Genomic DNA, 13905 nt, shown 5'->3' on the forward strand with positions numbered 1-13905 from the left:
GAAACACCAAAGACCCCGAATACCCAAAGCAATCCTGAGAAAGGAAGAATAAAGTTGGGGGGATCTCACTCCCCAACTTCAAGCTCTACTACAAAGCCACAGTAATCAAGACAGTTTGGTACTGGCCCAAGAAGAGAGCCACAGACCAGTGGAACAGAATAGAGACTCCAGACATTAACCCAAACATACATGGTCAATTAATATATGATAAAGGAGCCATGGACATACAATGGGGAAATGACAGTCTCTTCAACAGATGGTGCTGGCAAAACTGGACAGCTACATGTAAGAGAATGAAACTGGATCACTGTCTAAACCCCATACACAAAAGTAAATTCAAAATGGATCAAAGACCTGAATGTTAAGTCATGAAACCATGAAACTCTTACAAAAAAACATAGGCAAAAATCTCTTGGACATAAACATGAGCGAGTTCTTCATGAACATATCTCCCTGGGCAAGGGAAACAAAAGGAAAAATGAACAAGTGGGACTATATTTTTACTGAAATGATGGCTAAATGACTACATATACACTTGTCAAAACTCATCTAAAAGTACACTTTAAAAGGATGAATTACATAATTACACTTTAATGTAAAAGTGTACACACAAAAAGTAAATATAACAAGTTGCTGGAAACAAGAACAATACATAAAAATCAGTTGTATTTTTGTATGCCAGCAACAAATAAACAAAAATTGCCATTTTAAAATAAGACACTATTTAAAATTGCAGCAAAAACATCAAATATCTATCCACAAGTCTTTAAAAGAGATCTTCATGCTGAAAACTATAAAATACTACTGACAGAAATTAAAAACAACTGAAGGGATAAACCAAATTCATGGATTGGAAAACCCAAAGACACCAACTTTCCTCAAAATGATATATATATATTCAACATAATCCCAATTAAAGACCAAGCAGTTTTTGTTCTTGATGGAATTCACTAGCTTATTCTACAATTTATATGGAAATGCAAAGGTCCTAGGAAAACTGAGGGAATCTCGATAAACAATAAGGCTGCGGGAACTAGAATACCAGACAGCAAAATCTACTACAAATTTCTTATGAAGTAAATAAGACAAGGAGCTACTGGCACAATGATAAATAAGTAATCCAATGGAACAAAACAATATCCAAACCCATACATACAGTTAGCTGATTCTCAGTCAAGATATACTGACAAATCAGTCAGGGGAAAGGATGGTTTTTCAATAAATGAAGCTGCATCGATTGGCTATCAGTAGGCAAAAACAAAGAATCTCAACTCCCACCTCATAACATATGCTAACATCGATTCCAGGTAAGTGGTAGGTCGAAATGTAAAAATAAAACAATAAATCTTTTACAAGAAAAAAAGAGAAGATCATCATGCTCTTGTGGTAATAAGCAAGGACATAAAAAGCACTAACTAAAGGAAAAATGCAATGGATTGGATATTAAAATTAAGAACTTCTACTTCTCAAATGAAGCCACTAAGAGGGTGAAAAGATGAAATGAAAGAGAAGATCAAATATATCCAGCAAGATTTGTATCCAGAGTATTTTACATGCTCCCAGAACTGAGAAAAACAGATTCACAGAAAAACTGGGCATATGACTCAAATGGGTATTCACTAAAGAGGATATCCAGTTGCCAATAAGAATATAAAAATGTGCTGAACAGCATAAATCATTAGGGAAATGCAATTAAAACCATAATGAGATCCTACCATGAACCCACTAGAATGCCCAAAATAGAAAACTGACAATACTGATGTTGTTACAAATGTGGGAAAACTAGAACTCTCATACCCTCCTGCTGAGTGCACACTGGCACTGAGTTTTTTACACTACCCATTAAAGATGAACATCTGCAAAAATATAACAATGTAACAATTTCACTTCTACGTATATATATCCAAAAAATGTGTGCCTATGTGTACTGAGAGATATGCCAAAGATTATTCATAGCAGCATTATTCTTAAGAGATAAAGAGTAGAAAAACCCAAATGCCATTAATCACTGAATAAATAGTGATAATAAATTTATACAATGTAATACTCTATAGCAATAACAATGAAAAAAAATTGCAATTCTATACAAAAACATGGGTGAAGCTTACTAATAGAACATTGCACAAATGAAGCCAGACTCAAAAGAACACATAAGCTACTTATTATTCATTTATACAACGATAATAGAGGCAAAAATGGGCAAAATGAGTATATGTTAAGAAAACAGGCTGGTGGCCACCTGTGAGAGTGAAGGTGGCAGTGTGGGAGTGGGAAGGGCAAGGGCTTTTGGAATGACGGTCAGGATCTGAGCAGTGGTTACAAACGCATTTTCCCTTTGTGATAATTCACCAAAAGGTAGCATATTGTATGTTAATGTTTTAATTAGGCAATTCTAGATATGCACATGATTGAAAAAATTACAAATATGTATATGGTTAAATAAACAAGACAAACTGTTAAAAAGTGCGTATATAATACTAACATTTTTATAAAACAATAATGATCAAGGATATATATTTATATATAATAATCATAATGGTAACACTTATTGAATGCTAACTACTGGCTGAAGTCCTGTGCTAGGCACTTTACTTTCATTTTACCATTTATTCATCTCAGAATAGTAGGTATTGTTACAATCCTTATGTTCAGATGAGAAAACAGAGGTACAGAGATAATAAATAATGTGCCCAACCATCTGCCATAAAGCTGCAAACCCCAGGCTCTCCAGAGCACCTCTTCATCCCATACTCTCTCTAGAAAGATACGTAAGAAACTGGTGACAGTGGTTGCCTCTGAGAAGGGAGGGCTTGAGGGACTGGCTGAGAGGAAGGCTGGCTTGTCATAGTTAAATAAACACATAGTTAAAGCACATAGTACCATGTGTACTCTAAGTACCTGTAGAAGGAAAACATTCGTATGTTGTACCTGTTATCATAAATGTATTTATCAAAAATTTTTTCTTGGTTTATAATCCCTGAGGTGCATAAAACTGTTTTATCCAGAGGACAACCATAACTCATTGTTTTATTACTTTACCTGATTTAGGATGCAAAGCGTCGCACTGGGCATTGTACATGTGCACAAATTCTTGGTGCCTTTTAATGAGCTGTTGTTTATTTCCTTGAACAGATAATCCATGCTGTTTTAGCATTTTCTTTAAATCACGATCTGAGAGCAAGTTATATACAGTTTTGGGGAGTGGCTTCCTTTTGTGAACAGAACTGAAAAGGGGGAAACAGAGATCACTGAGGGTTATTGTGAATTATCAAATGCTTGTCATGTAAAACAGTAATTTACCTTCTGACTCAATACCAGGGTGACTGGGAGAACAGCAGAATCATTAAAATAAAAATGGGAAACAAGAGAAGGATCAAATTTGCAAATAAAGTTGTGTTCAATATGATGCATAATAGAGTTGTGTTCAGTATGATGCATTTGAGGTACCAATGGGACATTCAGATAGAGGGCCTAGGTGGCAGTCAAAACTTAGAGAAACTTCAAGGTCTGGGAAAATATATTGTCAGACCTAAAGACGCAGACTTGGGACTCATATGGCTTATGGACTAAATGCTATGAGAACTTCACTTAGAGTCACACTTATTCAATTCCCCACCTCTTTAAAGCATGCTTTTCCTAAAATTTGCCCATAGTTTCCATGCAAAATCTCTGTAAAAATCAGTCATCTCAGGTGATTATTAGAGTACAAATGCTAGTAAGGGTTATGGATTTAAAATAAGAGTATTGTCAAATATAGCTTCTTCTTTGAAAAAGTTCTGACCCACAGGCAAACTGCCCCCTCAAACCCAATCACTGTGCAAAAGCACTAGATAAAACAAAAGACCTGTTGGGATAGTTAGTTTTACCCAAAGCATTGCCACCAGTAAAAAAAAAGCCTTCAGAAAGTTGACAGGTAGATAGTATTCATGTGGCATCACCTTCAAAGAACACAATCGAAAGCAACAGCAAAAAATATAACAGGGTTTTGCTCTCTATGACTTCAATTAATCATGTTAACAAATATATGAAGCAGTATATGAGGCATATTAGGCAAAGTCACCACCTGGTAGTTCATTCTATCTATTTAAGTATACACTGACAAGCACTGAGGTACAATTTTAACTATAACAAAGCCCTATTAAATTACTTTATTTTACTTACCCCCAAAAAACCGGTTAATAAACATTATTTCTTAAAATGGAATAGAAGTCAAACTACCTAAAGGTATCAATGATTTGAGACGATTTGAAAAACAGGAACTTCTTAGTGAGTTTTAATCTGATTATAAAATGGTTTTCTGAATATATCACTTGACTCAATACTAAGGCAAGTAGGTACTTAATAAATATGTGTTCAAGGTAACCATTACCATTGCAATCATTGTAAAATGAGAATATCAAAGGTTCACGTAAAAAATAATATGAACTTGAAAGTAGTAAGTTTATCCAAGAAACAAGATTTTACAAAGAATTTGCAATATAAGTAGTTCACACAAGGCAACACTATGCAAAGTTTAGTGTATCTCTGAACAACTTAGAGAACTTAATTAAAATGTAGATTATCAGTCCCTTCACCTACCCATCAATTCTGATTCAGTTCTCAAGTAGAGACCTAAAATCTATATTAATAAGATTCCACAGGCTAAATCTGAAGCAAATGGTCCAAAGAGCACACTGAGAGAAAATATAGACTAAAAACAACCAAAAATGTCTGTGTTATCCAACAATACCAATCCCTGGCTAGATTATTTATTTTGTGCTCCATCAATAAAGTCTAAAAGCCAGAGGTAGCTATTTAACTGCAGAAAGCCCTGCAAACACTCAACAGGTTACATTTTCCTGAAAATTGCTCTTCATAATGACAGCTCACTGGATTCTTCTAGACTGATAAGATTATGGCTAAATAAAATCACAGCAGGTGGCAAGAGCTGAAACATTCCACAGGAGTTCAAACAAGCACATTGTGAGGGACAGTTCATTAAGTCTGTATCCAAAACACTGATTTTATCAAAGACAGATGATTAAACTTGACTGTGAAATTCACTAGCACTTTCAATGAAAAAGCACCAGCATAAATCAACAATTTCTATCAAGAATTTTAAAAGATAAAGCCTGATGTTTCCCAAAAGATGAAAATGACAACTCATCTTTCTTCCATGGTTTAGTGAATCTGAGGACATCAAAAGGAAGAGTATTCTTGGACTAAATTATGTACGAATCTACATAGAATGGGTTAAGAGCTATCATTCACATCAAGGACAGCCTTTGAGAAAGTTGTGGAGAAAAGGTTTTAGATGTAAGACTCTTTTACGTGACCAGACACTAGGACAGGATGTAACTAAAGAGGAATGTGGCTCAATGTTTCTCCAAGTGTAACTTCACAAACATTAATTTTGCAAGGTGTGAGGTATGAGGACAAAAAGATTTGGGGGTCAAATATATGTACTGGATTAAACAAAAATTCGATGATTATCTTTTATGTAGGACTTCTCAGAGCCTTCCGTACACTACCTTGCATAGCGACTCGTCCATCAGACAGAGATGTACTATGCAGTGCTTCTAAGTTACACACAAAATGGTAGGACTACAGCATTCCATGGAGCAGGATTTGGAACCACTACTGGAATTTGTTAGGTACAGATGGATGACTATGTCTTTGGATAGATGGGTAGAGCTAAATATGTTAGAAGAAATATGATAGATACATCTATAAAAAGAGCAATCTAAGCAAGATTATCAGTGCTGGTTCCTTACTCTAAAGGAGAAAAAGCGCAGTTTCTGTACTCCCAACTCATTTTTTAGGAGGAAACATTTTGAAAAAGAAATGCAGGTCATCAGATTCTCATGGCTGATGGAAAATAATCCTCAGGATGATCCAGTATCATTTATTTCAAATAGCTTTAACTGAGCTACCTAAAAATCTAAATTTTATTCTCATCAACACACTTATCCACTAGGAGGGAGTATTGTGCACACGAGCCTACACAGGGGTCTGTTGCAGGTATCTCAGGACCCAGAGGCCACCATGGATAATAGGCAAGGACAAATTGGGGAGCAGCACGATTATCCCCATGCCCCCCCGATCCCTACTTTAATGGAGCAGGGTCAATTTTATCTATTTTATATGTTAATGGTTCACCATAAGATTTTACTTGAAAAAACGTTCTATTGGGGGAAAACATTAACTATCAAGCTAAAAACGCTACAGTAAGAACCGTCAATTGACACCCCCCACTGTAATTAATAAAGCACCATTATGCTGTATATGTTAGCTTTTGTGATTTCTGACAGCATGAGTTTGTCCCTTGGAACCTGCATTTACTGCAGATTTACAAATAAAAATTAAGTGACACCATTTTATCTTTAATCACAAAAAAATAATAAAATGGCCCTGCCTTATTAATTTGGTTTTAGGGAAATACTCTTCCAAGTCCTTTAAAACAGGCCAAACATAAGAGTTAATCATTATGTTTATCCCACCTCCCAGATACTATTAATTTCTCTCATTTCCCTCCTCTCCTTTTCCCTCTCTGAATGATCATATGTTCTCTCCCTTTTCACTCCTGTTTCAGAAGAAGGGTTCTTTCTGTATGTCAAGGATAATTTCATTACTGGACTCTGAGATCTTGTTCCATATATCATCTGCTCTCTCCCTGGAGATAGTGGAAGGAAAGAGACCAAAGGCTTAAACAATTTCTATTTTAAAAAATGAAATCTTTGATCTTGCCGCTTACTCATTCCCCAAACTGCCATCTCATCTCTCTCCTTCCCATCATCACCAGACTCATCTAATTTGCAGCTTCTGCTTCCTCATTATCTTCATTAACCACTGACTCCTTAACACCCTGTAATTTAACTTTGATTAAAATTTCATCCATAAATAACTTAAGTGTGTAACAACAGTGGCCTAGTTTAACAAACTTCTGCGACTTTGATGTATCAGGGGTGCAGAATTGCATAAATCTGGGTACAAATACTGAGTTGACAACTTACTAGTCATGTTCCCTGGGTAGTTGGGGTGGGGGGGAAACAATACATTCCATGCATACCTATTTATATCTTTATATGTCACCATATATACCTGCCTATTTAGAAAAAAAAAATTTTTTTGAAAAAGCTTGATTTAAAATTTTAAAACATCTGAGCTTCCTAAGAACCAAGGATGGATTTTTTATGTTCTATACTCAGAATCCAACCTTGCTTTCTTTGGTCAAGGGACTTGACGGCAATTCTAAAATTCTAAGAGAAGAAAACAAGTTTAAAAAGAGTTGAATTTTAAGTCATTAATTTCTTGTTGAGTCAAATTTTATTAGCACAATAGAGTTAATTATATTTGGCAAAGTGGGAGTTGAGGGACAAGCTGAGGAAGAGATGGAAGAGTCTATAAAGCACAAGACGCACCTGGCTGAAGCAGCCGAGGAATCACGCTTAGCCTTACCTTCTGAGGCTTTCCTTCTTCTCTTCACGTGATAAACAGCTGTCTAAGTGCCTGTTAATGTGATTTTCTGGAATATTAACCCCACAAACAGGACAATCCACTGTATTTTTTTAAAAAGAGAAAGAGAGGGAGAGATTAAAGATGGCGGTGTGAGAGGGGAGATAGAGAACTCCTCCCAAAACCACATATAATATGAAAATACAGTTAATACAACTAATCCTAAAAGAGCAACAGGAAAGAAGGCTGTGCCAGACTGCATACGCCTGGAGAACAGAGCCGACCTCACAAAAAAGGAGTATATATCAATGATACCTTAGAATATAAATAAATAAATAAATAAGAGAAAGAGAGACTTTATTACTTATAGGAAGTGCAAAAATAATATAATCTGGCATCTTTCAGCAATTAAGATAAAAAAAAAAAAAGAATCTCAGCCTTAACATGAACTTTGAAAAGCAGAAGAGAAAAAGAATGACCCCTCAGGGCAACAGGAGCAGGCAGACTGGCTACTTGGTGATGTCTGATTGCGGTAAGTCACAGAATCAGAACCCTGCGCCTAGACCAAGGGAGTACAAAGAAGTTTGGAAATTCATTTATTGGAAAATGCTTTGGTTAGGCCTTTCTCCCCAAGGTGTGACCAAACTAGAAATATAATCCTAAGTTTTCCCAAGTCTTAGGAGCCATGCATGTTTAGCACCAAAGCAATCTTAACAACCTGAGTAAATTTTACTTTGCCAGGTGAGGGAGGGTATGTGCAGCTAGGTTAAAGCATTTTTGGGTTTGGGTCAACTATCGTTCAAATTATCAATGATTACAAATGTGTTAATTTAGCTCTCATTTGTAATTACAAATGTAGCGTTAAAAGTAGAAAATGCCATCATTTCAAACTGATGGAGTTGCAGGAATCTGTTAAGGTATCTCAGGGCCCAGAGGCCACCAAGGATAGTAGGCAGAGAAAAAGCAGAGGCCAGATGTAGCACAATCCCCAGGCCCTCTATCTCTAGTTTATGGAGCAGTGTCAATTTTATCTACTTTATATGTTATACTTCATTGTAAGATTTCATTTGAAAAAATAGGTCTGCCGGGGGAAAACAGTTAACTATCAAGCTAAAAACACTACAATACAAACTGTCAATTGATCAGAGATAAGATATGCTAGAAAATGCAAGTCAATTTCACACATCCTTATGAAATTTAAACACTTCAATACTAATAAACTAATATCAATCTAAATTTAATAACCACTACCTCAAACCCACACTGTGATATGGGTGTACCTAAGATGTCTAAGACACAGTTTCTTGCCCAAAAGGTACTCTGGCAAGAAAAGATACAGAAATAATAGGTCAAACAAGCAGACCTATTCATTAAGAAGTTGAGAAAATTATACACAAAATAGTCCAAAAAATAATTGCTGTAACGCTTTAGGGTGAGGAAATATCAATATTGTCCAATACAACCAAAGAATGGTTAGGATCTGGATAGTCTAGAAAGGTAGAACAGGACAGAAAACATTTTTAGTAAAGGGCCATGAGGTAAAGATTTCAAGCTTTGCAGGCCAGATGATCACTGTCACAACTAAACTCTGCCATGTAGCATGGAAGCAGTCATCAACAATGTGTAAACAAATGGGTGTGGCTATGTTTGTGTTTTGTTCTAGAAGAAATACTGGTTTGGTTGTCATTATTAAGTTAGATATTTCATAAAAACAAGTCTTAATTGGGAAACACTTTATTTACAAAACGAGTAAACCTTTATTTACAAAAATCAAAAGGTGACCAGCCAGATTTGGCCTGCAGCTTGAAATGAATCCCTGAGCATATTCAAAGAATAATGGGAATATCAGCTTGGCTAGGGCAGAAAGATTTTTGAGAGGGGTGGGTGAGAAATAAGGTCAGACATCTAGAGTAGGGGTTAAACTGCCTTAGGCTGTAAATGCCAGTCAGAACAACTTTGCAAGTGTACAAGTAGTGGTATAATAAGATAAAAAGAGCTCTTGATGATCAATCTGAATTGATATGAAGGATGAAAGGGAAAATTAAAAGCTGAAAAATAGAAAGTTACTGCGATACTTGAAGTATTAACTAAATAAAATTGCTTCATTATTCCAGCAATCATCCTGAATTCCTGTTCTGTGAGAGAGAAAGAGAACCACTGTTCACATGAATCTCTGAGACTGCTAGGAGGTGAAGTACGGTTTACCCTTTCCCAATTCCTTCTCCCTCAAACATACTGATTACTTATTCTTATGCCATGTGGAAGTAGAAGATTTCCATTTAGAAAATATACATGCAAAAATAATTTCCTACCTTTAGTAACTTGTTTCAAAGTTGATGTAGAGGGTGTCTCAAACATACTAGCAACTGAGGAGCCTGGAGCGGTCTTCTCTTTAGAAGGTGTCTCTTTGGTCTTTGCAGAAGTGTTCACCTCTTTTTGAGAGCTGAATTTGCTTTCACTCTCTCTTATCAACGACTCTGATGTAGAACCACCAATTTCTCTGACCAAGAAATTCTCCATTAACCTGTTTCCTTGCTTTAAAGAATGTTTGAAGGTGGCTACAGGAGTGTGTACTTTGGCAGCAAGGCTCTTTGAAGAGGAGGAAGCAGGCGATACAGGGGGTGACTCTAAGGAGAACTGCAGCAGACGATTCCTTGAAGCACAAAGAACATAACAAATAATCAAGATATCAACTTATATATAATGACTTAGTGGACATTAGGTGTTTCCAAATTAAGACTTGTTTTTATGAAATATCTAACTTAATAATGACAACCAAACCAGTATTTCTTCTAGAACAAAATACAAAGCAATAAATCTGACTTAAAAAGCAGTTAATGTGTCTAGAAGAGAAAATGAAGGGACTTTAGATTCTGGCTATGGAGAATAACTGGTATGAAACTTACTTTCCAACCATGAATAACTTTAAAATCTGGACAAAACAACTGATTGTAAACATGGACTAATCAATACAAGGCTGCAATCTCTGAGAGAAAAGAGAAATATGAGGTGATCTAACATTTCCCCAAGAATTTCCCCTGGAAGCAGTTTCTGGGAGTTGGGTATTGAACTGCAGTCAAAACAGGGACCAATAATCTCTCTGGGTAGAAGAAAACAGAGATCAAAGCTCTGGGCAAAGGTGGGTAGGATGGTAGAGTCAGGGTGCTAGACAGGTGGCAGCCACGGAAGGGAACCCCAAAAGTCTACAAAGAAATTCTCATCAATGCCTGATCATCTCCACAAGCATAAACAAGATGAAACCACAGGAAACCTGGTAAGAAGCAGAAGCTGTGAAGCTGAGATTCCAAAGGTCACTGGAAAGTTGCTGGAGTGGAGCCCAGCCAAAGCTGAGAGAACTGGATGACAATCCTAGACATTCAGCTGAAACCCCACAAAACCCTACTAACCCCTTAGTGGGAAGGAACACATTCTAGAAATAGATACAAAACTGATACAAACCAAACCTAACAAAAAACTAACAGAGGCCTTGACAAAATAATAGTGAAGAGCTGGTAATTTAACAGCTATTAGAATGAAATTCAACATATTTCAAGGAATACAATTCACAACCTCTACACTAGTTCATCCACAATGTTCAATACACATTTAAAAATTACCAGACATGCAAAGAAGCAAGAAATTTGCGACTGAGCAAGAGATAAAATAGCCAATGGAAGCATATCTAGAGGTGACCCAGAGAGACATTAAAAGGATTTCAAAATAACAATGATGAGTACATTACAGAAAAAAGAAGATGAAAAAAAAAGACAAATGAACAAAATCACAGTGTATTGTAAGAGGGAATTAAGGTCCATACCAAAATGGATAAAACAAAGAAACTAGGCATATCATAATCAAACTGCTGAAAAATCAAAAATAAAGAAAAAAACTATTGACACTTTGATCAAATAATTTTTGCTGTATGGGACTGTTCTGTGAATTGCAGTTTTATCAGTAGCATACCCCCCACCCTGAAGTGAGACAACTTAAATATATCCTAACATTATCAAATGTACCCTGGGGGAAAGAGTTAAAGAGAAGGCAAAATCACTCCCAGTTAAAAATCACTGCTTTCAGGAAACAAAAATAAGAAGTAACACTGACTTTTCCACAAAAACGCTAGAAGCAAGAGAAAATACAATGATATCTTTAAAGAAAGAAAACAAAACTGTCAGAATTCTATTCCAGTTGAAAATAATCTCCAACAATGAAAGCAAAATACATTCTCATGCAAATAAAAGCTAAGAGCATTCCTCATCAGAAGACAAGAAATATTGCAAGAAATGTTCTTCAGCTTTAGGAAAATGATCCTAGACAGAAAAACAAAAATATCAGCAAGACTCAACAGCTCCAGAAGATGTAAATTACGTGGTATATACAAGCAGTAAATACAATATTGACCATTTTAAAACAATACTAATGATGTCTTGTGGGATTTACAATATACATGGAAGTAAAACATCTCAAAACATAGCAAAAATGGAGGATTAAATAATACAAGATTACTGTCAAGTTCTTACATTGTTCAAGACATGATAAAAGTACTAATTATGATACACTCTAATATGTTAAGGATATATATTGTAATTTCTACAATAAAGACTTAAAAGAGTGATATTAAGAAGTGTAATGCAAAACTCACAAAGGAGGTGAGAATAATCAAAATACTTGATACCAAAATAAGGGCAGGAAAGGAGGAATAATATTTTAATAAAAGAACAAATGGGCAAAAAGAAAACAGAGCAACATGGAAGACTGTGATCACATTAAATGTAATGGATACACACTCCAATTAAAAGGCAAAGATCATCAGACTGGATTACAAAATAAGATGCAACCTATATACTGTTGAAAGCACTCTAAGTATGAAGACCCAGGAAGGCTGAAAATATAAGGATGGTGAAAAAGATGTGAAATGCAAACACTGACCAAAAGAAAGCAGATGTGATAACATTAATAACACACAAGTCGACTTTAAGGCAAAAAGTACAGTTATCCTTGGACAACATGTGGGTTTGGGATGCTAACCTCCAAACGAGAAGAAATGTATAACCTGACTCAAAAACATAACTCCTAATGGCCTACTGTTGACCAGAAGCCTTACCAATAATAACACTCGAGCAGCACACATTTTGTATATGTATTATGAACTATATTATACAATAAAGCTAGAGAAAAATATTATTAGCAAATTGTCACAGATCTCAAAAAAAAGTTCCAATGTATTTACTGAAAAAAACCTGCATGTAAGTGGACCATGCAGTCTAAACCCATGTTGTTTAAGGGTCAACTGTATCATGTGCAAAAAAGAGGGACATCTCATTTTGACAAAATGGTCAATTTAATTAGAAGCCATAAAAATCATAAATGATATTTGCTTCATGCTTCAAAATGTATAAAGCAAAAATTCGCAGAATTAAAAGGAGAGCCAATTTACAACAATGATTTGTTTAAATAACTGTATATACTGAATACACAGCTCTTACTAAAAAAAATGGACAAAAAAATCAGTAAGACTACAAAAGATCTGAATCAACCCAATTAATCAGACTGATGTATTTACCAAATAAAAAACATTACACCTGATAAATGCAGAATACACATTCTTTTCAAGTATACATGGCACATTTATGAGCATAGACCATGTTCTGGGCCATAAAGTAAATCCCAACAAATTTCCAAGGAAATCAAGTAAGTCACTGTATTTTCTCTGACCACTGTGAATTCATATGAAACTCAGTAATAGAAAAATAACTAGAAAATCTCCAAATGTTAAGAAATTAAGCACCGTATTTTTAAATAACCCCATAGGTCAAATAATAATGGAAATCAGAAAATATTCTGAGTTGAATGATAGCCTAGAGGTTTACTAAAACAGTCCTTAGAGAGTAATTTATACCTTAAGAAAAATTGAAAATCAACATTCTAAGCTCTCAACTTAAAAGGTTAGGAAATGAACAGCAAATTACACCCAAAGAAGGAAGGAAATAATACTAGTTAAATAGAAAATAAGCATACAAGAGAAAATCAGCAAAGCCAAAAGTTGGTTCTTTGAAAAAGTTAACCAAATTAATAAACCCCTACAACAGTGGACATGAAAAAAATGAATGAAAATACAAATTACAAAAACAAAAGATTAAAAAGAGACATCATTACAAATCCTACAGAAATTAAAATAACATTATGACACTTTATACCAATAAAACTGAAATTTTAGATGAAATGAAAAATTCTTAAAAAAAAAACAACTCATCAAAACTAACAAAGGAAGAAACAGAAAACCTGAGTAGTAGTATTATCCGTTAAAGAAATTCAGCTGTAATTAAAACCTTCCAACACAGAAAACTCCAGGCCTAGATGGTTTTGTTGATGAATTCTACCAAATATTTAAGGAAGAAATAATATCAATGTATATAAACTTATCCAGAATATAGAAAATGAGGAATGCTTCCCAACTTATATTAAAGCCCA

General features: G+C 35.1%; 1 protein-coding gene across 2 annotated transcripts in view; it reads right to left on the reverse strand.

The window, feature by feature from the left end:
- Positions 1–13905, reverse strand: part of RAD18 (RAD18 E3 ubiquitin protein ligase) — a 156367-nt gene that overhangs the window by 105875 nt on the left and 36587 nt on the right. For both annotated transcript variants that reach the window (XM_037019390.2, XM_073230968.1), the window contains exons 5-7: positions 9747–10087; positions 7438–7537; positions 3040–3224 (exon numbers count right to left, since the gene is read on the reverse strand). In XM_037019390.2, coding sequence (XP_036875285.2) covers positions 3040–3224; positions 7438–7537; positions 9747–10087 — 626 coding nt within the window. The remainder of the gene's footprint in view (positions 1–3039; positions 3225–7437; positions 7538–9746; positions 10088–13905) is intronic.

The sequence above is a fragment of the Manis javanica genome, chromosome 3 (assembly GCF_040802235.1).
Source record: "Manis javanica isolate MJ-LG chromosome 3, MJ_LKY, whole genome shotgun sequence".
Classification (NCBI taxonomy): domain Eukaryota; kingdom Metazoa; phylum Chordata; class Mammalia; order Pholidota; family Manidae; genus Manis; species Manis javanica.